This window comes from Mastomys coucha, unplaced genomic scaffold, assembly GCF_008632895.1.
Source record: "Mastomys coucha isolate ucsf_1 unplaced genomic scaffold, UCSF_Mcou_1 pScaffold14, whole genome shotgun sequence".
Lineage (NCBI taxonomy): Eukaryota > Metazoa > Chordata > Mammalia > Rodentia > Muridae > Mastomys > Mastomys coucha.
In genome coordinates, this window is record NW_022196896.1 from 5,177,597 (window position 1) to 5,203,265 (window position 25,669).

Below are 25,669 nucleotides of genomic sequence, written 5' to 3' on the forward strand. Positions count from 1 at the left end.
AAAAAAAAAAAAAAAGAGTCAAAGACAAAAGACACCTAACCCTGTACTAAGGGATGGGGGTGTGACTGACAGAAGCATGCTTAACATGACAAAGGCCTGAATTCTAGCCCTAGTCTGTGCCAATACATTCTCATCGCTCTCTGTGAGCTTATAACAGCCACAGCCATATCATCTAGCTCATCAGTCTAAAAGATCTACTTCTGCACAGGACTTCTAAATACATGGGACTGCTGATAAACAGTAAAAATGTGATGGCTAGAAAATAACTGGCCACAAATGCTGGGTGTGCTACACTGTACTTGCAATTCTCAGCAAAACCAAAATGTATCCAAGAGAACACATTGAAGATTCTGCTGACCTTGTCCAGCTGCTAGTTCTCAGGCTCATCCTGTTCAGGCAGTATGCCAGGATCTGCCCATCACTCCGGACAACAGAGAGTCGAGAGTCTTCTGTGGCAAAAAGAGCTGAAGGTACAGAATCTGGCCACAGCCCTGTGGCAAGAATGGAGTGTCCCCAAGTTTCCCTAGCTTGCAGAGATGCAGTCTGACTTTCCAGCAAAGCCTGCACAAGCTGTAAAATGTAAAAGTACAGAGTCAGGGAACTGACGAAGTACTGTCATCAAAATTACAAACCGACAAATATTTGAGGGACTCTAGGGCTCACATAGCTACTTGTAAACACTTCTCAGACACACTCTATAATGGTTAAGTTGTTTTGCTAAATGTTTCAGGAGAAGAATATTTACATTTAAATTAATTCCAGCAAAGTACCTAGATACCAGATCTTTAGCTGTCAACTCTCTTAAAAGTTGCTACCCACAAAAGTAATTTCCTCTACCTCAGTTTTACAGCTTGGACAGTGGTATGAAACATTCACAGTACCTTCTGGTTTGCTGTTGAATGCTGAGAGCAGACATACACTTCCCAGCATGCTTCAAAAAAGGCTTTGTGTAAGCTCAGACCTCGCTGCAGGTACTGAACAATGAGTATGGCTGTGTGACTGAGAGTGGAGATAGACGATGCTGGAGAACCTATAAAGACAAAACATCGTCACATATGACTAGCAGTTTTCTAAAACCTTTGATAAAAAACTGAGAAATATGGGGCTGGAGAGACAGCTCTGCAGTTAAGAGCACTTCCAAAAGGACCTGAGTTCAATGCACCCACATGGTGTGGTCCAGGAGATCTGACACCCTAACACAGAAATACCCAGAGGCAGAACATTTTTATGTAAGTAAAAATATTTAAACAACAACAAAACCCCAAACAAACCAAATATGCTCTGATATATATGCCTTTACATCAATCTTCTGTACACTGACTCCAAACGATGTATTTGTTTAACATCTATGGTCTCCTGAGGGCACACAGATGTCTAAGAACATTAATACCCCCTGCACTATCCACCTTCCCTCTTATTCCCTGGTCTCCTGCAGTGCGTCCAAGAACTCTTTCACAGGTATCTCATGTATCTTTAGTCTCAAGCTGACATACAACAAGGATGGCAAAGAGTATGACCTGTAAAGGACCATGGGAGGGGGGAACCACAGGTCTACTGTGAAATCACAACTGTCATTATTAACTAATTCTGACACGTTATCAACTTACTAAGCCTCATCTAGGACTGGAATACATGCTAGCAGAAGATAAGCAGTACTGTACCCAGCACATAGCAGTTATTCAGTAAACAGTATTTCATTTACCACTACTACTCCTTTTCACATGAGGAAAAGAAATGACAAAAATTAGAGCTGCTTCAACTAGAAGTTTCTACCTTATTTCTCCTTCATAAGGGTAAATGGTGACCCAGGAGATATGAAGGCAAAGCTCTTAAATCTCAAGAGATAAAACATAAGTATTCAGCAAATGGTCATTGCTGCAGGAGCATGTATTTATTATCTTAATTATGAGTATATATATGAATCTGTGCTCCAAATGTGGGTGTCCAAGTAGCCAGAAGAGGGCATCAGATTCCCTGGAGCTGAAATGGGGAGCCCATTAACAGTGGTGCTGAGAACCTGTAACTAGTGAGTCATCTCATGGTTCCCTCTGGAGCTTAGCACACTGATGGCTATACTTCTCTCAGAAGAGAACACCATTCTTGAGGTATCTGAACTTTACATTTTCAACACGTGTTCCTGATCAGTTTATTTCAAGGTACACCAAATGAGAGCACTCCAAGACTACATGGAACAACATGAAATGCTATAAGACTAAAACTGCAGAAGCCCAGAAATCAAGAACTTCACCTCTAACAAGGCTCTGGACCCCTGTGTGGAGAGCCAAGAGGATGTTACACACACTATCCCCCACCAATCCGAGGCTGTGCAGCAGGACTTTTAAATCCAGGTTATCTAGGACACTCCCATCTTCTTCTCCTGAAATGTAGATTTCAAGTCCACGGTTCCTCATAGCTCGGGAAATTTCTCCATGAGCAGGATCCATGGAGAGAAAAAGCCTAATAAAGAGGAAATTGAAGAGAAAGAAAAATCAAATCCCAGAGTAACCAAAGGTCTCTAGTACCAATTGTTATAGGCAAATTATACGTCCCTCGCCTATAGGGAATCCATGGAAGAAGCAAACTTCATCCCACTGTGTGATACCTGTACCTCTTTTTTAATACATGTCAATACTAGTCCATCAGTTTCACTAAACCTACTTTTGCTTTTACAGATTTGTTTTTATCTACATGTATGTATTTGAGACTGTTTATGCACCTGTATGTGGGTGCTTGCAGAGGGTGTCAGATCCCCTGAAGCTAAGAGTTTAGTTATGAGGTGCCCAACATGGTGTTGGTAACCAAACTCCAGACTTCTGCAGGAACTGCAACCACTGAGCCATTTCTCTATCCTCATGAGTTCCGGCTTTCTTAAGGAACTATGCTGAGAACTTACAAAGTCCTGCTTTCAGATACTCCTCCAACTCAGGCCAAGCTTATTTGTTATTCTGATGTATTCACATAGACAGAAAGGAGAGCAGTGAACTCTAGTCTGGGTGAGGTTTTCTACTTCTGTGATAAAGCTGCATGAGGGGTTATGTCAGCTTACAGGTCCACATCCCATCATCTAAGCAAGTCAGGGAGGAGCTGAAGCCAGCCAGGAATCTAGGGGCAGGAGTTACTGCACAGGTATGGTGGACTGCAGCTTACTGGCTTGTTTCAGCTTGCTTATTTATAGTATCCAGGGCCACCTGGCCAGGAGTAGCAAGGCCCAGAGCTGAACCCTCCCACATCAATCAATCAATCAATCAATCAATCAAGAAAATGCATTACAAACTTGCCCATACGACAATTTAGTGGGGATATTTTTTTCAGTTGAGATTGCCTCTTCTAAAATGACTCTGGTTTGTATCAAGCTAACACAAATCTAGGCAGCACAACTTTCCTGTAACAGGCAATTTTTCTTCATCAGTGTCTTCATGTGACATCTCTACTTATGTCAGAAACAAAAGAACAGATTTCTGGTTGGTTGTCTCATACCAAACTTTCTCTTTTGCCAGTATTCCCCTTCTAATAAACTGGTTTCTCATTTGCTCAATTACTCCAGCCCAAACCAGAGACAGCATCCTTGTCTCTTCCTAAACTCACAAGTCCCACCCACATGACCTCCCCACCCCACATAACCACATTTCCTTCTCCCCAGACTATCAGCAAAGGACTGTGACTGACTTCCTACCTTCTACACCTTTCTGTCAGTTAACTCTAGAGAAGGACCTCACTTCTTTTTGTATTCTGCTGACTTCAAAGCCTAGTAAGTACCTGGCAAACAGTTGGCTCTTAATACAATCTCTTGAACTGAGTGATCAAGTGGCCTTCTCAGAACACTTTATAAAGAGGTTCCATTTGACATCTGCCTTTGTTTCGGAAGCCACCAAATTCTTTATTAATGTAAGAGACAGAAGTACCTGAAATTGGGATTTGGTGTCACTGTGCAAGTGGATCCATCTACCATTCCTCTCTCATTAATTGTGAGGACACCTCCAGGTTCCAATAAGGCATTCAGACGATCCAGCACTGATGGACTGCAGAGAGTTCAAATGGTATTCAGGCTGACATGATGCCTTCACTCCACTGTTCTTGCACAAGCTTACACTTGCTTCTAGACCCACATCTCCCTTCCAGAGATCACTCTGTCAGAGACTGATTTCTTCCCAGAGTCAACTCCCTTTTCTCATTCCCATTCTCTAAGGCACATAGCTTGATAAAAGTACACAGTCTATGAAACATGGAAAAGCAACACATAACTCCTCCTTCTCAAAATTACCAATACGCTTGAATGTAACTGGATTTCAAATGAAAAACATCCAGAAAAAAGTTCCAAGAACAGAAGCCACCACTTACAAATAGCTTCTTATTGTAGCAATTTCCTACTTGTCCATTTCCTCATAGTGGGATACAACGTAATATAGATTGTAGTCATTAGTCATATGTATTTACTAATGTTTGCCTGTATCAGCTCTTGTATTTAAAATGACCATAACAAGAGATCGATGATGTTAACAGGAAGCAATCCAATTTTGTTAGCCTTTACTTCAGTTAACTAATGACCAACTCAGACTGTTCACTACATGATAGTCTAAGATGGCTGGAGATGCAATGCTAGGTGAGAAAGCCTCAGTGTTGAGTCTTTCCAATTAACAAACACAAACTAAGTTTCAGTCATACCCACTTGTACATAACAGTTCTTACTTGCAAAAATTGACATTGTCCATCAAAAGCCAATCACCAGACTTGAGGGCCTGAACTAACATGCTGTCAACCCACTCAAAGCTGCCATGACTCTGGCCACTGGCTGACTGCAGAAGCTTTACCCCAAAGGTCCGGAAATCTTCAACAAGTTTGGCAAAGTCTGTAATGTTACAGATAAGAATAAGCATTCAGTACTCAGTGTTAAAGCAAGGCACTTCAGGCTCCTAGCCAGGATACCCCCAAACAAATCCCAACACTTGTTTAAACACAGTTGATAAAATTATGTTTAGCACACACAATAAATACAATTTAATAGCTACATACTTGGAGTTAACCCTGATGAGTAATTTTAGTGTTTCAATTTTTCAGGTGTCTGAAAGAATAAAGTCTCTCACCCATTATAACTTTATATTAATGAACTATAAACTGGCATAACAGAATTAATGCCATTAATATCTACCCATCCATTTATAGACGTATCAAACAAATACTTTATAGTCTAACACTGACAGCCCTTGTCTAGAATTTTTCAAATGGTCTTTTTTTAGGTGTCATATTATTGGACTCTTCCTTTGAGCCATTAGTATTGGGGTTTGGTCTGGTGCTGCCCCCAACAAGCACCCCATGTACACCAAGTGATGCTATGTAAACCTGGTTCTTCAATTTAAAGTTAATTGGTTAATGAAAGGCTAACACCTGTGATTAGGCGGTGTAGAGAGAGTGAGAAAGGTGGGTTTTGAGGATTAAGTGAGGGATCTCAGGAGTGACCAGGGGAGAAGCTGTAAAAGGAAACAGAGAGAGGTGACAGCCATGAGAGGAGATGGGCCATGAATGAGCATGTGGCCAGAAGAAATAGGCTCCAAGGGCCAGCTGATGGAGCAGAAATAACCCAGGTGAGACTCAAAACAAGTAAAAGAGACATATGGCTGGGATTTAAGTTAGAAAAGCTCACAACTTGCGCAATTTGCGCTTACAGCTTAAAAATAAAATGCTAGGACTAGGTGTCTTTTATATGCACCAACTAGAATAAATATTTCATTTACACAGGAGAAAATAGTTAAGCTCCCATTTTTAACTTGAAAACTGGAGAGAAAACACTAGAGAATAAGAGGCAGCACAGCAGTGTGTAACTGAGAGCAGGGAGGTAAAAACCAAGATGGAGTCCTACAATTGCTTTTGTAGGGAGTACAGAAGAGGGGTGGGAAACCAAAGAAGCCAGGCATCTCACTGAGGCAAGGCAGGAGGAGCAACTAGAAAGAGCAGCACAATACTTGAAAGGAGGGGCTTCTCAGAGGATCCAAAGCCCTGAATAAGGCCAAGGTGCCTGTGGCTAAGTGATCCTGCACATCCATAACGTCATCTGTCCAAAGAGGAAGCAGCAGTGACTGGGCTGGAGTAAGCCTGGGACACTGCAGTTACCATCAACCCAAAGAGAACCCTCAGCAAATGAGATGTTTGAGGGTCAAGTCAAAGAGGAATAGTCCTCCTCCCTAGACGCGAAAAAGCTTAAAAATTATCTTAAGATTAAAATAATCCATAAGGAACTTATTACCTATCAAGAAAAGTCCAAATATAATGTATCAGTAATATTCATATAATGCAGTACTTCACAACTTAAAATCAACGTCTAACACTCTATCAAATTTAGACATACAGAGAAAAATGAAAATGCTCATTTTGTGAGGAAATGAGTTAAAAGAAAACAAAAGGCACTTGCTCGTGTTAGGTGAGATTGGCCTGTAGCTGGGAATATGCAATGAGTAAGAGCTCGGTAACCGGCCATTTTAGTATTTGCTTTTTCAGTGTCATCAATCTGAAATCCCGTTTCTCAGTATTTTACTTAAAAAAGATGTAAACATTCAAGTTTTGAGGAATAATCACAACATATACTAAAAATATGACATGACGTTCGCTAATATGTTCCTATGGTGATGCAGAGTGTACGACACTCAGCATATGATGTGTATACATCACATACACATACCTGCTTTGGAGTATGAGTTGATTTTATTATTGAGTCGCTGCATAAGCAGCAATACTGCTTCCAGTTTGTTGACAATCTCTTTGGTGACACCTTTACCATCTTCACCAAGACATTTAGGTTTATATGTCAGAAGGAAATGGCTCCAGGCTCGCAACACTACTTCCGTGTCATCAGCATTGATAAGAAGACTATCTCTTAACAGGACCCTGACAGTACGCTCTACCTTCTCAAGTAGTAGCCTCCAAGGTCGGATAATATCAACCTGAAATTTCCAGAGCACATCAAAAGCCATTGGCCAGGGAGAGAGGATACTACTTCAAGTAGTCACCACTAATACAAAAGCCCCCATAGCCAGACTTATGTTACACCTGTCAATGTAAAAGTATACCAAGGTACCTGCTCAAATCCACCTAGAAGCTCAGTAGTATCCATTGCACTATTCATAGCCATGATTTTTAAGGTATGGCCAGTAAGGTGTGCCAGAAGCTGGACCAGGCTGGTCTTGCCCACAGAGGCTGGCCCCACAAGGATAACCATCCAATTCATCTGCACACACTTCATGATGGGTTCCAGAGACTGGAATGATTGGTGGAGGAGTGACAGGGGCTGGCGGGATGGGTGAGGAACATAGCTGCTGCGGGAAAGGACTGAGTAGCCAACCTGAAGGAAACAGAAGTCATATGTAGTGACATAGAAGCCATGGAAAACTGTCATGGAGAAAAGGATTATTCCAGTCTGCTTACCTGAATATCATAGGGAGTGATATAAAATTGTCTAGTTCCAATATATGGCATGGAATTGGAAGCAAACACATCCTTAAACACAGTGATAACCTAGAGGAAGATAATGCATTGAGAATATAAATCATTATAAATTCCTACACAATGCTGAAATGGATGGTCCTAGAGAATAAGCAGAGCAACAAGTCACTACACTTAAGACAATACTAGTAAACATTTCCTATTTCTTTGAGTTTTCTCTCAGAAACATCACAGGATAAAGCTGGGCATTGTAGCATATACCTATAATCATAGTATTGGAAGGGTAAGGCAGGAAGAACACAAGTTAATAGCAAGTCTGGGCTACATAGTCAGTGCTAGTTCAGTCTCAGTTACATTGAGACCTACCTAATTTTAAACCCAAAACAAAAAGCATAAACTGCATTAACAACAAAAGTAACTTGAGCTCAAGAACAGAGCAACGTAGCTGAGAGATGGCTCAGTGGTTAAGAACACTGAATGCTCTTCAAGAAGACCCCAGTTTGAATTATAGTACCCAAGGGCGGCTCATAACTGTCTGAACCTTCAGTGAAAGGATCCAATGCCCTCTTCTAGCCTTGGTGGGCACCTGGCATGCACATGATGTAGACGTACATGCAAGCAAAGCATCCATACACATAAAATTAAAATTATATAAGTAGTTACATGACCTTAAATTACTTGCAATTACAGTAAAATTATAAAACAAATTAAAATAAAGCTATGAGTACTACAGCAAATGTTGAAATAAAACATTTGCTTTCATGTCATAAAAACATCAGTGCTAGCCTGAATATTATGAAGAAAAATGGAGCAGCCAGAGAACTGCATTAGAAACAGGCAGGGACTATTTCTGCCCTTTAGAGCTGCATAATAACTATTATTTCTACTTCATAAATTAGTCATCTAATCAATAAGAAAGACTCCCCAAACCCCACTTTTAGAAACTTTCTATAACAACTACTCATCAAGTGACTGCTTTTTAAAACCTAAGGAGTTGGTGGGAGATAAGTTGGGTGTATTAAAAACTAAGTGGCACACATAAAGAAGAAAAGGTAGAATCATCCCAAAAATTTTATCAAGTTGAAAAGCATAAATATTCTTATTATTGTATATAAAAGACAGAAAATAAAATCTAAGGAAAATTCAATCACTGTAGAATGGTGTATGTGAAATCTTAAGAGGCACGAACAAGGTATTGCTGTCATTGTCTCCGGTTCCAGGAGCTTGGCAGACAGCTCACACCAAAGCTTACCTCCTTCCCTAATATTCTGAAAGAGACAACATAAAAAACTCACTATCACTCAAAGCACTCTTAGCTACCTCTCCCAACCACAATTAATCTTAACTGGTGAGATTTAGTAGAATATAACAGCCAGCAAAGCATATAGCACCTAAACGAGCTCGCCCTATTAATGGCTAATGCTACCTTCAAGACTCAGTGAGTGACACATGGCTCCTTTTTCAAAAGGTCATGATGACACTTCCTACCCACGTCTGTTTTGAGATTTAATGAGCAAGTCTTTACCACAAACTCAAATGCAGAACAAGGTACGGTGGAGCATGTCTGAAATCTTGACGGAGGACCCTGAAGTGGGAAGACTACATGAACCCAGACATTTTTGATTACCCTTGGGCAACAAAGAAAAATCCCTTAGAAAACAGAAGCACACATGACATAACTCTGTAAGCTACAAACTCTAGTGTCTTTTTTGTTTTTTACAAATATGTAGTCTTGCCTCCCTTAGATACAAATTATACTTCTACTCGTTCTAGATAAAATACATTAAAACCTAGGGAGTTCTGGCAATTCTGGTCAAAGGTTTGTGCCTATGGGGAATTATAGACACAAAAGCAAATTGTCTAGATTCAAAACCCTGCTAGGATAAGATAACATTTCATCTGTTCTAACAACTTCTGAATTTCCAAGAGTATTGGTGTTTTTGTGAGACAATTCTTGATAGATTAAGAGGGAACTGCTTTTTACAAAGAGAGATAAAAAAACAAGTAAGAGACTCACTTTCTCTTTGTCCTCCCTGGTTCTCATTCGTTCACCATAAACTAGAAATACATGCTGACCAGGATCATAGCAGCCAGGAGACTGGTCAACAAGCATCAACTGACACCAGCGGAAAAGGTCTCGGAGGTTGAATTCCCAGGGCCCTCCTTTTTGTCCCCATTTCTTCTCAACGGTCACTTCATGATCAATCTAGAAATAAAATATTCTTATTGAAAAGCATATTCTATCAGGAAATGCACTTTGCACTAACAATATTTTACATATAGGATCTATAATGAAAACTAATAGGTTTGATCCAAATGGCTCTTCCTAATAACCTCTACTCCAAATGCCAAGAAGACCCTGGGAGCATTATTGCTATGCCCTACAACATGCAAAAGCTATAGGTACTTGGGTAGCAAACATCCCAGTACAAATGAACATAATTCTGCAGCTACCCTTTGTAAGATCAGTAATTTGGAAGGGTCTTGTACTAAGAAAATGCTGGTTCAAAAGAGCCAGGGAAAATATAAATTGGTACTTACATGGTTATTAAAAGCTACCATTTTCTTAACAATATTTTTGTCAATGGCTGGGAACAAAGTACTGGCAATGAACTCCATGTCAACTACTGTAAGGGGATCCACAAAGACCTATAAAATCCAAACATCACACAATATCAGTGCTTTTGTCTAGAAAACACTAGAAAATGACTACCCTATCATGCTGTGTGCTATTTCTACTTAATAACTAGACACCAATAACTGAGTTTTAAATTTTTCTTACAATGAAGACTAACAGAATTTTCAAAATACAGATAACATGCTTGGCTTTCAAGCTACATCTAGTAAGTTAAAGAGGCATGTGCAGTTTTCTCTTTTAAACTCCATTGTTTTCAACAATTTCCTACAAGTACTTTTAAATACCTTCAAATTGCCGGGCGGTGGTGGCGCACACCTTTAATCCCAGCACTTGGGAGTCAGAGGCAGGTGGATTTCTGAGTTTGAGGCCAGCCTGGTCTACACAGTGAGTTCCAGGACAGCCAAGGCTACACAGAGAAACCATGTCTCAAAAACAAAAACAAAAACAAACAAACAAACAAACAAACAAACCAGGACAGCTGGGGCTACACAGAGAAACCCTCTCTCGGAAAAAAAAAACAAAAAACTTCAAATTAAGATGGAGATTAAGAAAACAATCACTCAAAATCACCAAACGTTCCAGTATTTGACAATTTGAATAATAAACATTTTTTAAAAAAAAAACTACTTTATTATTTTACGTGTTATTGTTTTGCCTGCATGTATGTATGTATATCACATGTGTACCTGATACCTAATGAGGTCAGAGGTTGTCAGATCCCCTGAGATGGAAGTTACAGATGGTTGTGAGCATGAACAATTGTGCTGGGAATCAAACCAGAGTCCCCTTCAAGAGCAACCAGCTCTTAACTGGTGAGCCACTTCACCAGCACAATTAACATTATTAGATGACACTCAGAAAACTGTTAATCATCAATGAACAGGGATATTAGAGTTAACATCTATAGACGGGCACTTCAAAATTCTAAGTTAGCCAAAATGAAAAATACCAACTAAAATAAGCATTTGTATATATGCACATCTCTTTGCAAAAACAAATAAAGGTTTAATATAATTTTGATTTTGTTAATGATAGATGGAGGGATACTGGACTTTTTTTTTTTTTTTTTTTTTTTTGAGACAGGGTCTCACTATGTAACTCTGGGGATCCTGGTACTCACTATGTAGACCATGTTGGCCTCAAACTAACAAGAGATCAATCTGCCTTTGCTTCCTGAGTATGGAGATTAAAGGTATGTGCCACTATACCAGTTTTCTATTCTTACATTCTAAAAACTGAAATACATTACTTTCATTACAAAACTCATAAAGAAATTTTGTAACAGAGTATTTTAATAAAGTCCTTAAGAAGGCAGTAATCTGTTTTCTAAATGATAAGACACCAAGATCTCCGGGTGACAGCAGAAACAGGATACAGAAAGGGAAGGAGGTGTCCTTTTCAGGAGAGCATTCAGAAGTTGTTTATTATACACACAGTGACCTTGGTCCCTAGAGCAGCAGGAGTCTTACCTGAGTGAATCTGTTAAGGAAAGACTTAGGCAAGCCCTTCCTCCCACCTCCTTGTCTAAAGGGATTTTGACAACCAAAAATCCTAGTCTTGTCATGCTGAACTTGAAAGCTCATGCCTAGCTCTGGTACAAAGATTTCGCCTCGATGATCAAAACAAGCATTGAGTCCTTCGAGTACAGACTGAGAAGCCAGGTTAAGCTATTTGGGAGAGAAAGAGCAAAAATTCATTTCATGTTTTCACTGTACAACTAAAACAAAAGACAAAATAATTATGGGTAATAAAGTAAAATAGGTTATCTTGAAGTCAGAGAAACTCCAACTTTATTTCTCATATATCTTAAGAGATTCAGGGTCTGTATAAACTTTATATATAAATTTTAAAGTATACATAAATAAAATTTATAAATATTTATCAATTAGGGCCTGTATATGGGGCTTTGCTTTTTTGTAAGACTTATCTGTTTTATTTTATGTGGATTAGTGCTTTACTAGCATGTATGTATGCATGTATATATGTATATGCCAGGCACATAAGTGCCTAGTGTGTGTGTATGAATGAATGAATGAATGAATGTATGTATGTATGTATGTATGTATGTATGTATGTATGTATGTGCCAGTCACTTAAGTGCATGGTGCCCCCCTGAAATGAGAAGAAGCTGTCAGACCCCTTGGAAGTGAAGTTATAGATGGCTGTGACCCACTAATATGAAAACTGGAAACTCAACAGCAGTACTCTGAAAGAGCAGGAATTGTTCATAACCAACAAACCTTCTATCCAACCCCTTGTGTAAACTTTTAAGTAAAATAAGGAAAACTACAGACTAAATTTTTTAAAAAAATCTTTGCATGGGAATGATAATGAACTTACACTGGTCTCTCTAATAACACGCACAAATACTACAGTTAAATTTCACCAACAGTTTTGTGATTGGGGACATAAAAAATGTAAACAGTGGTGGCGCATGCATTTAATCCCAGCACTTGGGAGGCAGAGGCAGGTGGATTTCTGAGTTTGAGGCCAGCCTGGTCTACAGGGTGAGCTCCAGGACAGCCAGGGCTACACAGAGAAACCCTGTCTTGGAAAAAAACAAAACAAACAAACAAAAAAAGATGTAAAGAGCTAACTAGGCCTTCACTCAGATACTGAAGCAGAGTTCATGGAGATAAGAGAGTAATGCTCTTTAGATACATTGAATAAAAAAAAAATCAAATGGAAGATTGCAAGTCAATAAAATGCAATCATCTAATTCTACCAGAACCTCATCATATTTCTATAATCACAGAAAAGTCCTTTTTTTTTTTAAATCCCCCAAATAGATAGTTGCTTTAAGTGGGTATACAAGCCCAGAATGTCTCGCAATCCGTGGATGCAAGCTCAAATACAGCCATTGTGGCCTTTAGGGTAAAGCTAAGCTTTTGCTTTTGCCATGTAATAGGTACTCTGACTTGGCACCCCACTAAGAATCAGGGGAATCTATTGTGGTCTCTGCTCTGCAAAGCGGGCAGCTACTCTGTCTGCTGATCCTCATAGAACCCTGTGTCATCCAACACCAGGGGAGGGGTCTCTGTCAGTCAAGTTGCCATTTGCATCATTTCTTCTGCTCAGCACTTTCATCTTTGTGATTCTTCCCGCCACTTTCTGAATTAATCAGATCCTATTATAGATGGTTGTGACCCATCCACCATGTGGTTGCTAGGAATTGAACTCAAGACCTATGGAAGAGCAGCCAGTGCTCTTAACCACTGAGTCATCTCTCCTGCCCCAAGATATAGTTTTCCAATGTGAAATAGATTATGGTGAAGGAATGACAGTGGACTAGGGAATTCAAAATGAAGTACCCTTCTGTATGCACACTCTGCCAAGTAAAATTTCTGACTGGCAACAAAAGTAAAGGATCTTTTTATTAGCCTTGTTTGGCCTTGCCATGAGCTCCTCCACTAACACGCCTGGTCCCACGCTTGCCTTCTCACCAACCTGTGATCCCATCCTGGCACTGATGCTCACCTCATCCAACACAACCCAATGGCCGGCTTTCAAAGCTGCCAGCAAGGGGCCATCACACCAGGCAAATTCTCCACCTCTGCCACCCTCAACTGGTAGATCGGCTCCAAACAGATCAGTTATGTCCTGTAACAAAGGCCACATCATTACCAAAAAGCAAAATAAACAAACAAGAAAACAAATAAAACCCAGAGGATCTCCAGGAACCTAAAACCCTAAATCTGAAATGATAAATGCCTGGATAGACCTCACACAATAATACTGCCCCTTCTTTTTTTCTGGAGTGACTGAAACTGAATCCAGACATCCCACCCACTCCTGACATTCTTTAGCAGGAGCACAAGCATGCATCCTTCAGTAGGCGCTCGGGTTATTTCTGGAGGCTGACTGGTGAGCTCCAGCAAGGATATTAGCAAAGCAGAGCACTGCCTAGCCCCTCGCACCCCTATCAGCTTTTCATTTCTGTCCCACATTTAATGAGACTTTCTGAAAAGTTATTTACTTCTAAGATTTCTGAGAAAGAAAAAATAAATAAAATGATACATTCATTACACACCAAAATGAGGAGTCTTTGTCAAAAGAAAATTAGGATTCAAACATCTAAATGAAAGGAAGAATATTGCAGGTGCCACCTATGAAGAATGCAGAAGACGTAGTTTGGATGCTGTACTGGCTGGTTTTGTGTGTCAACTTGACACAGGCTGGAGTTATCACAGAAGGGAGCTTCAGTTGGGGAAGTGCCTCCATGAGACCCAGCTGTGGGGCATTTTCTCAATTAGTGATCAAGGGGGTGGGGCCCCTTGTGGGTGGTGCCATCCCTGGGCTGGTAGTCTTGGGTTCTATAAGAGAGTAGGCTGAGCAAGCCAGGGAAAGCAAACTAGTAAGGAACATCCCTCCATGGCCTCTGCATCAGCTCCTGCTTCCTGACCTGCTTGAGTTCCAGTCCTGACTTCCTCTGGTGATCAACAGCAATGCAGAAGTAAGGAAGTAAGCTGAATAAACCCTTTCCTCCCCAGCTTGCTTCTTGGTCATGCTGTTTGTGCAGGAACAGAAACCCTAAGATAGATGCTTCTGTGATATCACCACATGACATGCTTTTGGTGCTCAATTTCTCGTCAGAAAACTTTATAAGCAGATACAATCTTCCCTTTCTTCACACCATGTGCATTTTAGAACACCTAAGCTTACCGTCTGCTCTGACAAGTTGATTCGAACCAGGGTATTTCCTGAAGCCTTTGCTAAGGCAGCCACCAAACTTGTTTTGCCAACACCAGGTGACCCCTCCAGGAGAATGGGTTTGTTCAGTTTAGCAGCTCTTAAGAGTCTCTGGGCATTCATAGCTGTGGTGCCTGCACTGAGTGTGTAGTCATTGATACTGTGCCCATTCAGGACAGGTCCTTAAGGAGAGAAGAGCAAAGTCAGATAGTGTACATCATGTCAGTCGAGCACTTCTGGAATGAACGTATTTATCCCCTTTCAGAACTCTGCTGCTTTTGCATCTATAAAATGCCCTACAGGAATTTTGAAGCCCACAACATATTTTTCTCAATTGTAACTAGTATGAACAAACCACCAAAAATATAGGTCTATCTGCAGACACAAGCTTAGTAGAGTTGATGTTTATGAGCAGTTACTTCCCTGACTGTCGCTGTTTCATGTGCTCAGTAATTATGGCTCAGAGAAGAAGGCACTAGGCAACAGATGACCCTGACACGGGAGCAACAGTCATAAGAATTAAGAGTGTAGTAGGAAATGCGCAATCAGGCCAAAGACCCTGGGTTCAATATTAACCCAGAGGCCCTGGGTTAATAAATATTTGGCAGAGGCAATTTAATGAGCAGGAGAGCCAGGATCAGAAATGAAATCTATTGTCTTTGACACCTCATTTGTCACTTAACCACTAATTAATCCACCTAACTCCATCAACAAACACTTTCTGAGTTTCTCCAACTGCCAGACTATATAGCAGCTGCCACTTAAGAAAAACTATCAGTTCTCAAGGGTTCACAAACCTGTTTTTGTAAAAAATAGAATAGGATTTATAGTTAAGATGCATTATAAAATACCAGGGCTTGTTTACATGGTTGCTAGCCTTAGTGGGTTTAGAGAAAAATAATCTGAGTACCATGCACAAAACCAACAGAAGTACTTTTATAAGCTACAGGAGGAGAATTCTCATTTATTTCAAACTACTCTTACCTCTTGGTATAAAGAATGGATAAACTCCCCAAAAATCATCTATGCTAGTGAATTCTTTGTGTTTGAGTCTATCATAAATCTTCAACTCTTCTTTCTGACGTTCTGTTAGTCGGACTACCTTGGAAAGTTTCTTTATTAGAAATTTTAGACATTCTTCTCGCGCCAAGAGAGCTGTACCGAATCCAGAGGAAGTTACCCCTATAAAGGAGAATCGGATCATAAGGGAGTTAGCACCATCAAACCCACTTTGATTAGTCAGAGCTCAAACCATTGCTGAGGAAAAGGGCCTCAGCACAACCACAGGCTAAATACAGCTTGCAATGAAAAACAGCCCCGAGGAAGATGGGAAGAATGTACATCCAAGAGTCCCTCCAATCTGTCCACCGCCAATTAAGCAGCGTCTTCGGGGATAAACTGCCCCTGACCCAGCACAGGCTCCTCTGGAGACACAGCTCTTTTATTTACTTATTGTGTGTGTGATTAGTGTGGGGCAGGAGGGTATACATATGTGCCCCACACATGAATGGAGGTCAGAGGACAACTTGTGGGAGACAGTTCTTTCCTCCTACAATGTGGGTTTCAGGGATCAAACTCACAGTATCAATCCTGGTGACAAATGCCTTTTCACTTTGATCTATCTCACTGGCTGACCCCTTTATTTAGGACCTAGTCTACCTTTACAAAGTGCCAACTTTTTCAAAAGCACGAGGAGTGTTAAAAGTATACACTTAAAATGATTCTGAAATGATCTAGCTCTGGTTTTGCTTCCTTTCCCAACTTTCCTCTATCAGTCAGGCCTACTGTCCCCAAGAGAAAACATACCAGACCCTATTCCATCTATGTACACCAGGCATGCGGCATGTACAAAAGACGTCACGGTAGAGATGGTCTCTAGCCTTTTCACAGCAGCTTCCTCCGCCATTGCGTTCATGAAGTTAACCCAAGACAGAATATCTCTGATACTGACCACACACTTTCGTCCAAACTCCTGGTGGGTCAGCCAGGTAATGAAATCCAGCATCACCTCAGCTATGTCAGCTCCTTAAAAGAAAGCAAAAGTAAACTCTTCTAGGAAACACACCAGAACAGCGAGGAGGCAAGGTCTCTTTGCTTCTTAGTTTCTATAAAGTTATGTTATGAACATGCATCAAAGCTTTGTTTGCAAAGGAAGGGAGTCAGCGGTCTTTATTACATTTCCGAGGAAGTCAGGAGGAGTACTAATCCATTAAACTACAATAAAAAATAAAACCCAAGACTAAGAAGCTAAGAAGCTGCCCTGAAAACATGCGGGGAAAAAAAGCATTTATAAGGCAGTTGGAATGGCGCACATTTAAATCTAGCCCTGAGGGGGTTGCGGCAGAAGGACAACTCTAAGGCTCAATTCAGTCTGCACAATATGCTGAGCACAGGACAACTTAGATGACAACCCACCCTGCTGCACAAGTGTGAAGTTATGCCACAGTAACATCAGGAAAACATAAAACAACGTCTACATTGATTTTTCTTGTAAATATGCATTCCTGCCCCAAGAAAACAAGGAATTGCTTGAGAAAACAACTGATCTGCTCCTCTATACTGTTTGACAGATGTGCTAGTTGGTTTTTCTCCCCTATTTTTCTTTCCTCAACAAGACAGACTGGAGTCATTTTTAAGAGGGAGTCTCAACTGCCCCCATCAGGTTGGCCTGTGTGTAAGTCTACTAGTCATTTTCTTCATTTATGAGGGAGGGTCCAGGCCAGGCTACTGTGGGCAGTGCCATCCCTCGAGTGTGTAAGATCGTAGACTGAATAAGCCACAAGGAACAAACCAGTAGGCAGTTTTCCTCTATATCCCCATATGTCCTCTGCATCGGTTCCCACCTCAAAGTTCCTTCCTTGAGTTCCTGCCTGGCTCATCTACATGATGCATTGTGATGTAGAAGGATGAGCCAAATAAGGTCCTTCTTCCTCAAGTTGCTTCTCATTACAGTGTTTATCAGAGCTCTAAATGGCAGGAGTTACATGTATTTCCAATTCATAAAGCTCACCATGACCTAAGAGAATTTGTCAGTATTCTTTCTACTGTAATGGGTAGTGCCTTTTTGGTGGCATTAGTTCAGTTCTTTCATTTCTCTCTGTGTGTTTCTAATCTAGGTATTAATCCACTTGGCAAACAGAGTGAGGACTCACACAAAATTGTCAAGATTCAAACTGAATGGCTATACTTATAAAAATTTTACATCATGAAATAATTGAAAACATCCTTAAGTAGTACATATTTAAAGATCCAAAGCATCATGAATGAAATGTAAAGAATTCTCTATGAAACTTGTGCAATGAACAGTAAACATTTGAAAATGGAGAATTGGCCAGGAATAGTGTTTCAAAGACTGAGGCAGAAGGATGATGAGTGTGAAGCTGGCCTGGGCTACCTGGCCAAGGATTTTACATTGTATATCTGGTCCACTGCAAGATGGAAGTGTGCATGTCTGTCTTACTCTCTCCATGCTCCATGGCTCTAGTCTTTAAAAAACTATGCCTCTATTGGCTGACTTCAGTGCCAGTTTCTCTGATACAGCAGGGTGAGAGCAGGTAATGTGGAGGTGATTCAAAACCCTGCCCAGTTTCCAGAATCATCTTTCAGGATATGTTTTAAAAGCTGAACAAGCCCATAGATCATAATCGTAAAGAAGCACATATCCTTCCTTTCTGCAAAGAACTGTATGTATGTATGTATGTATGTATGTATGTATGTATGTATGTATGTATGTGCTCACACACGGGCATGCATGCATGCCCGTGTGTGTAAATGCGCACATTTAGAACCAAATCTAGAGCCTCAATTTAGTTCACTTGGTGTCCACAATTAAAAATTGGTTATATTATTAAACCAATACAAGGTTTTAAAACATGGTCAGACTTGATGTTTTTAAGAACTGGCAATTTCGGGCTGGAGAGATGGCTCAGTGGGTAAGAGCACTGACTGTTCTCCCAAAGGTCCTGAGTTCAAATCCCAGCAACCACATGGTGGCCACAAAACCTGTAATGAGATCTGACACCCTCTTCTGGTTCGTCTAAAGTAAACTACAGTGTACTTATGTATGATAATAAATAAAATCTTTGGGGCGGAGCAAGCAGGGACTGAGAGAGCAAAGTTGACCAGAGCAAACAGAGGTCCTAAAAATTCAATTCCCAACAACTACATCAAGGTTAACAACCATCTGTACAGCTACAGTGTAATCATATATAATAAATAAACAAAACAAACCTTAAAAAAAAAAAAAAAACTTGGCAATTTCACTGAGTTCAAGGCCATCCAGATCTACAGAGTGCATTCCTGAAGGGCCAGGGCTGTCTTGAAAAACAAATCAGGGCTGGAGAGATGGCTCAGCATTTAAAGAGCATTGACCCCTATTGCAGAGGTCCTGAGTTCAATCCCTAGCAATCATATGGTGGCTCACAACCATCTGTAATGGGACCTGATGCTCTCTTCTGGTATGTCTGAAGACAGTTACAGTGCACTCACATACATTAAACAAACAAATAAATCTTTAAAGAAGAAAAGGGAGTTTTAAAGTATTATTCTGATATCATTTTGCTTGAAGGATTTTTACAATAAGACGTAAATTTGGAAGCAGAACAGAGTAAAAGATTCATTAGGGAACATATGAATCTGTCAAGTTGTAAATTAAAAGGGTTAGGGATCTGGCTGAGGTTTCAGTGCTTGCCACCCAGAGCTAAGGACTGCCCTTTAAATCCCTGGCAGCCCTGGAAATGCTGGGTAGGCAAACTGCTACCTAGAATCCCAGTCACAGAAGATAAAGGAGATTCTCCATAGCAAGCTGACTAGCAATAACCATATTGGTGTGTTAGGAGTTGAGTAAAAGACCCTGCCTCAATAAGTAAGGTAGAACAAAAGACAGTTCCCGATTTCAGTCTGCCTCCACATACATGTAACATATGCAGACACATACATGTACACACAACCTATAAAAACAGAAAGAGAAAAAAATGTGAAAAGGTACTTTTAGAAGATAAGAGGCAAATGCTGTATTTTCCACAGATCTGCATTTTGCTTGTATTTCTATCTCTTTCATTTTTATTTCACACTGAATATATATATCATTACTTTTCCAAAATGACTTATTACTCCCAGAACAGCCTTTACAACCATCATCCCAGCACCACCCACAGACTCACCTTTATGATTTGCTCTGGCTAGGCACAATCCTGGACGAAGATTCTGACTTATTATCTGAATTAAGTCCTCACGCTTTGTGCTTTGAGGGCACCATATTTCTGTAAATCGGTTTCGTAAGGCAGGAGATAGCTGTAAGGAGCATAATGGCTAATGTGAATTAAAACCTGAAACGAACGTTCGTAGTGACTCCAGCAAACACTAGATGTCCTGCTTATTCCCTCTGTTAACAGGTACAATTTATTGAGGGCTAAAATCTTCACAGATGTTGCCCGGCCTGTTTACTCATGGTATGCAGAGTATTAGGACCAGAGGGTCTGCACCAGGGAGGAGGTGGTAGCAGTGACAGGATTACAGGACTGGTCAAATGTGACTTCTACCCCTTAAGCATAGATTCTTCCCTTTACTTTCTATTCAGTTACACAAACAACTATCTTCCCCAAGAGAAGTGCAGTCTTGAGTAAAAAAGGAGAATGTCATTTACATGGCTCAAAGTTGGCATGTGTAATCTCATATATAATCTCACTTCATAAGCAACAAAAACTTGTTTAGCTCCTGCAGTCCTACAGCTTCTGTACTATTTACACTCTATTGTCCTATATCATCAGAACCACTGATGATATGACATAGGTCTACAGTGTTATGGGAGCATCATTATTTATCATCAACTTCTTAGTGACAATCATCTACCTGACCTATAACTCAGGCAGCAGGAACAATCGCTATACCCAAGAGCAACTCACCTTGGCTCGTGTTTCTCATATACACACTGTCTTTCAGAATGACCAACCCCTTTAGTACTTGCTCTATTAGAGCTTACCTCCCTTTATTAGATAGAAAAAAGCAAAAGGTAGCTTTTTCTTATGTAAAAGATAACTACTTTATCTTACGTAAAGTGCAAGCTAACCTGGCAATGTTTGTGCTATTATTTTGTGTATGTGCATGTGGACAGGGTTGTTATAAAATATTATAATGCCTTATATTCCATAATTAAGGAAGTTGTTTATCTAAGATTCCCACAATTTACATATGCAGTAAAAGCAAGAGAGGGTAGTTCACAGCACACAATGGTCTTAAATGTGAGCAGAGGTGTTTCACTGCCACTCACATGTGAAGGAGTGAGTGGTGCTCACAGGATAAAGCATGGATGTTATCTGTTCAGAACAAAGACTTTAGGAAAGTGGAAGGAGGCAAGATGGTAAGAGTTGCCAGAAATACTTTGGATCATAATGTATTGATTTTGAATTAATTTTTCATCTTTACATATTCAGAAACCCTTTAATGTTGTCAAATTTTTAATGACCTCCACATTCACTGACACAATTCTTTATGTGGTGACAAGCTATAGTTTAAGAACCTGAGCTCAATATATACAATATAATATATGTTCTACAGGAAAGTAGTGGTGCTGCTCTGGCCAAGTAGTGATTCAATGCTAACCCAGTGGGCCTTAGGGTTCTTTTCTTTCTTTTTTTTTTTTGGTTTTTCGAGACAGGATTTCTCTGTATAGCGCTGGCTGTCCTGGAACTCACTCTGTAGACCAGGCTGGCCTCAAACTCAGAAATCCGCCTGCCTCTGCCTCCCAAGTGCTGGGATTAAGGCCTTAGGGTTCTTAATCCAGCACACTGCACTTGTAAGAATGTTCTAAGTGTGTTCAGCTATAAAACATTGTTTTCATTTTAAATGTTTATTTATGAGTAAATGTAGACAAGATCTCTAAAGTACAGTGACTTTTTTTTCTCTTATGCCACTGAGAAAAGACCATGTTCGTGTTTTAGGCATCCAACAAGTTAGGGAAGAGTTTAATTGCTTCATTAAACAGCAATGCCCTTTTCTTATCATACCTGACCAGGCACATAATGCTGCTCCTCTCATCAAATGGCTCCCTAAGCTTTTTCAACAGGATTATTGGTTCTTGCCTGATTATAAGCCCAACCTTCTGAAGAAAAGGAACTTTACTCACAATGATGGTGATAAACATAACTCATAAAAGAATAAATATGTTCTAGCTACAAAACTATGTGGCCAAGTTAGCTTCAAGATTCTTGTAGACCTTCTGCTGCTATCTCCCCAATGCGGGGCCTCCAGGCATGTACCACCACAGCTAAAGTTGCTGTGACATCTACTTACACCTTGAAATCACTAACAAGCCCACACTAGCATTCCTAGGAGGCTTGTCTCAAACACAAACACATGGAAAGGTCTCACAGCAAGGTGCGAGCCAGAATAGCTTAGTGTCAGAGAGAACGGGAACAACTCACAGGAACAAATCAGATATTCGTGACATCTTGGGTAGACAGAATGAAATGTCAAATATAAAAATGACCATGTTTTTTCAATAATAATGTTTATAATTATAGATACTTAGAGTTTATAATTTATCACTGAATTGTTAACCACAATAAAATTCAAATGTATTACAACATACTACATTTACGTATGTTCATATCTGAGCCCCCTCCCACTCAAAAAAATTAAACCACAATTCTTTTCCAGGAAGCAATTTTACCTCTTTTTTACCAAAGTCACCCCCAGGGTTCATGGTTGCTAAGATCCGAAAATGTTTCCCAGCTGTCAGGAGCTCTACTTCATTGTCCTTATTTTCTGGGCTGCCCTTCTCAGCCAATACAAGAGATTTTTCCACTTCAAGGACACTAAAAGAAAATATGGGGAAGAAAAATTAGAAAAGGCATATGTGTACTCTATTTTGTGGATGTCAACATTCTTACAAATCAAATTCTTGTTTTACATTGCCCTAGTAATACAATAGTAGGTGTCTCAAATGCAGTGGATCACTGTTACACCATTTGTAAGACCACCACTGGAAATAACAAAAACACCAACAAATACTGAAGGGGTGAACAAAGTGTCATAGCCCAGCGCTGTACACAGATGACATACACTGTCATGTGTGCTGTGTGGGTGTGGTGGCTCATACTGGGAATCCCAGCACTCAGGGGACCTAGGCAAGAGGACTGGTGCTAGACCAATTCCAGTAATGTCCAAACTTCCATTTTTTACTTCACCAGGGTAGGGAGACAGCTCAGTTGATACAGGGCTTACTGTACAAATATGAGGAACTGAGTTTGGATTCCTGGGACTTGCTAGCAAAGAAGTCAAACTGGTGAGCTCCAGGCTCACAGAAAGATTGCCTAAAAGAATAAAGTGAAGAGGAACTGAGGAAGACACCCAAATGATGACCTCAGGCTTCCATACACTCCCATGTTCACAGTCAAATACAACAGTCATTAACACTGACAATAAGAGAACAAAGCATTCACATGGGAAACTCAGAAAAGATAAAGCTATAGACAAAATGCTAAGCAGTAGTTGCCTGGAGTGGTAGGTACCATCCAGAATAAACTTTACAGGAAAGGAAGCTCACTAAAGACTAAACTGTAGTTATAAACAAGGCATACTTTTAAAACAATAAGAGAGAAATATAGAAATCACTGTATCAGAACTAATATTGGTCTGAGGTTGTGGAAATGCCTTGAAGTTATCAAATTTAGAATTCTAATTCTAGCTTCATTTAAAATATTTATAGTATAAGCATATAATTTGCTTTAAAAATATCATTTTAACTCAAGTTCATTTGCTTTCAGCTCTATCATCCCACATCAATTGTTTCTGATTATTGAAAAAAATGAAAAAAAATAAAATGACAAAACCACCTGAGCCCTAAAGCCAAAAGCACAGCAATTCCTTTGACATTCCCTCATTTCCTATGTGCCAAACATGGAGTATCAATAAACACATCAATAACCAGGCCAACAAATTTATCAGAAAGGACAAGCCCCATTTATGTCACCTGTTCAGTCTTTCTAGGACAGAGTCATCAGCCAATGAGATCTCATCTAAGAGGAAAAAGCTGTCCTCCTTCATGGCCAGAACCAGTGGTCCATCATGCCACTCAAAGAGTCTTGTGTCCACTTCTTCCTATGATTTGGGAAAGAGGCAGGGCAAATTAAATGCAGAGAACTAGACTTCCGAGAAGCAAGGGTATAAGAAAGGGAAAAAAATCTGGAGATGCCCCGTAGGCCAGTGAAGTATGCACACACACATAAATCTGAACCACATTTCTTTAAATAAACCTATCAATACTTGCTACTGAACAAACCTTGTCATTTGGCTTTTGTCTCACTGGTCTTAAGCCACCCAGGAAGTCTGATGTCTCCATGTTTAAATGGCAGTTGACTGAGTATAGTTTTTGATTTGCCATGGCTGAAAACATTTGGCAGATGGTAGTTTTCCCACACCTATTAGAAATATACACCAGATTAAGCAGCAGCATGCATAGTCAGAGACATTGTATCAGCAAGAGCTGAGCCACACTAAGAACTCATTACAAGCCTAACCCAACTCAGGAGCCTGCAACTCAGGTTAGGTGTTCCTGTATAGAATAAGGGCACCTCTCAGAGCCTTTGTACAAAAGGCCATCAACTACACACATTTCATTCTTTCAATTCTTCCAATAGTAATCAATGGAGAGGAAGAAATACTCGTTATGAATTCTGCAAAAAAACACCAGCAACTTCTCTCCACAACTATTGACTAACTTTTTAGTATGAAGGTAAAGAAATAACAGATCTTGCTTTGAAAGAAAAGAAGGGAGGGAGGGAGAAAGAGGGGAAGGAGAGAAGGAAAAAAAAGACAAGAGAAAGGAAGAGAAGAGAAACTCCTCTAAGTGCTTCAGCCAGCCCTGTAGGTGTGGCCCAATCCCACTGATAGTAAACTAGGACTTCTCAGTGAGCTCTGGTTCCAGAGCTTACCCGGTGTCTCCAACCAGCAGGACGGGTTCACCAAATTCCAGTGCCCTGCCCACCAGCACTGCCAGTCTCCGCATGTCTTCAGTCCACACTACATGGCTGAACTTAGACTCCAAAGCACTTGTCTGGGTAGATGATTTACCTATCAAAGCAGAATAAAACTGTAGGCTCTAATGAGCACAACATGACTCATGTTCCTATGGTGTTTGGGTCTACTCACCAAGTAACTTTAGAACATTTTCTTTGGAAAAAAGAGATTGAGGACACAATTTTTTCTTGAAATGCTTTTCAAGGACTTCTTGAATCACATCAGCTTCCTCCTGCTTCCTGACTCTGCCTGCCAGAAGCATGAAGCCTGACGGTTGAAATAAAGGGACAATTAAGCATCTGGTAGTGAAGAATGCTGCGACTTGAAACAAGAGTAACTGTTACCCATTGCTGCCACTAGACCAGGAATCTAAAGAACCTTGGGAAACAAGAAGAGCCTGCTATACCAAGCAATGCTAGAGCCACATGCCTGAACAATGTGATTATCATATACTTCCTAACAGCACAGACAAATGACTGAGTAAGAGAGCACCTCAACTGTGCTATCGCCATATGCTAAGTCACTGTATGATTTTAAAGAAAGAAAATAGAGGATTTGGTCCCTCTACACACAGTAGCATAAAAGTCAAAACCCAAAGTGTGTACACTGTAGGATCCCATGTAGGTAAAGCTCATGGACAAGAAGAAATGGTTACCAGTACATATAAGAGAAAAGAAATCAGGTATTACAGGTGGAGAATCCCTTTTGAAAGGCAAGGCAGATTTATGAGTTTAAGGTTAGCCTGGGCTATATAACAAGTCTCAGTCCTTATGAACTACATCTGAAATTTGAGAGTACTGGGTGCATACACAGATAAAAATGCTTCATCCTATGTTACTTTAATAGAAAAGAAAAAAAAAATGTTATCTCCGGGCAGTGGTGGCACATGCCTTT

The 25,669-nt window shown here is 40.2% G+C and overlaps 1 protein-coding gene across 1 annotated transcript in view; it reads right to left on the reverse strand.

Moving 5' to 3' along the window:
- The window catches only part of Mdn1 (midasin AAA ATPase 1), a 128,743-nt gene that overhangs the window by 55,682 nt on the left and 47,392 nt on the right, over positions 1 to 25,669 (reverse strand). Inside the window, exons 28-48 of the mRNA XM_031366448.1 lie at positions 24,908 to 25,042; positions 24,691 to 24,829; positions 24,039 to 24,177; positions 23,730 to 23,857; positions 22,428 to 22,572; positions 19,921 to 20,050; positions 16,565 to 16,783; positions 15,743 to 15,940; positions 14,732 to 14,940; positions 13,547 to 13,669; positions 11,539 to 11,736; positions 9,973 to 10,080; positions 9,449 to 9,637; positions 7,414 to 7,503; positions 7,067 to 7,330; positions 6,671 to 6,932; positions 4,687 to 4,846; positions 3,903 to 4,019; positions 2,249 to 2,457; positions 882 to 1,030; positions 359 to 570 (exon numbers count right to left, since the gene is read on the reverse strand). Of these exons, the coding sequence (XP_031222308.1) occupies positions 359 to 570; positions 882 to 1,030; positions 2,249 to 2,457; positions 3,903 to 4,019; positions 4,687 to 4,846; positions 6,671 to 6,932; positions 7,067 to 7,330; positions 7,414 to 7,503; positions 9,449 to 9,637; positions 9,973 to 10,080; positions 11,539 to 11,736; positions 13,547 to 13,669; positions 14,732 to 14,940; positions 15,743 to 15,940; positions 16,565 to 16,783; positions 19,921 to 20,050; positions 22,428 to 22,572; positions 23,730 to 23,857; positions 24,039 to 24,177; positions 24,691 to 24,829; positions 24,908 to 25,042 (3,523 nt within the window). The remainder of the gene's footprint in view (positions 1 to 358; positions 571 to 881; positions 1,031 to 2,248; positions 2,458 to 3,902; positions 4,020 to 4,686; positions 4,847 to 6,670; positions 6,933 to 7,066; positions 7,331 to 7,413; positions 7,504 to 9,448; positions 9,638 to 9,972; positions 10,081 to 11,538; positions 11,737 to 13,546; positions 13,670 to 14,731; positions 14,941 to 15,742; positions 15,941 to 16,564; positions 16,784 to 19,920; positions 20,051 to 22,427; positions 22,573 to 23,729; positions 23,858 to 24,038; positions 24,178 to 24,690; positions 24,830 to 24,907; positions 25,043 to 25,669) is intronic.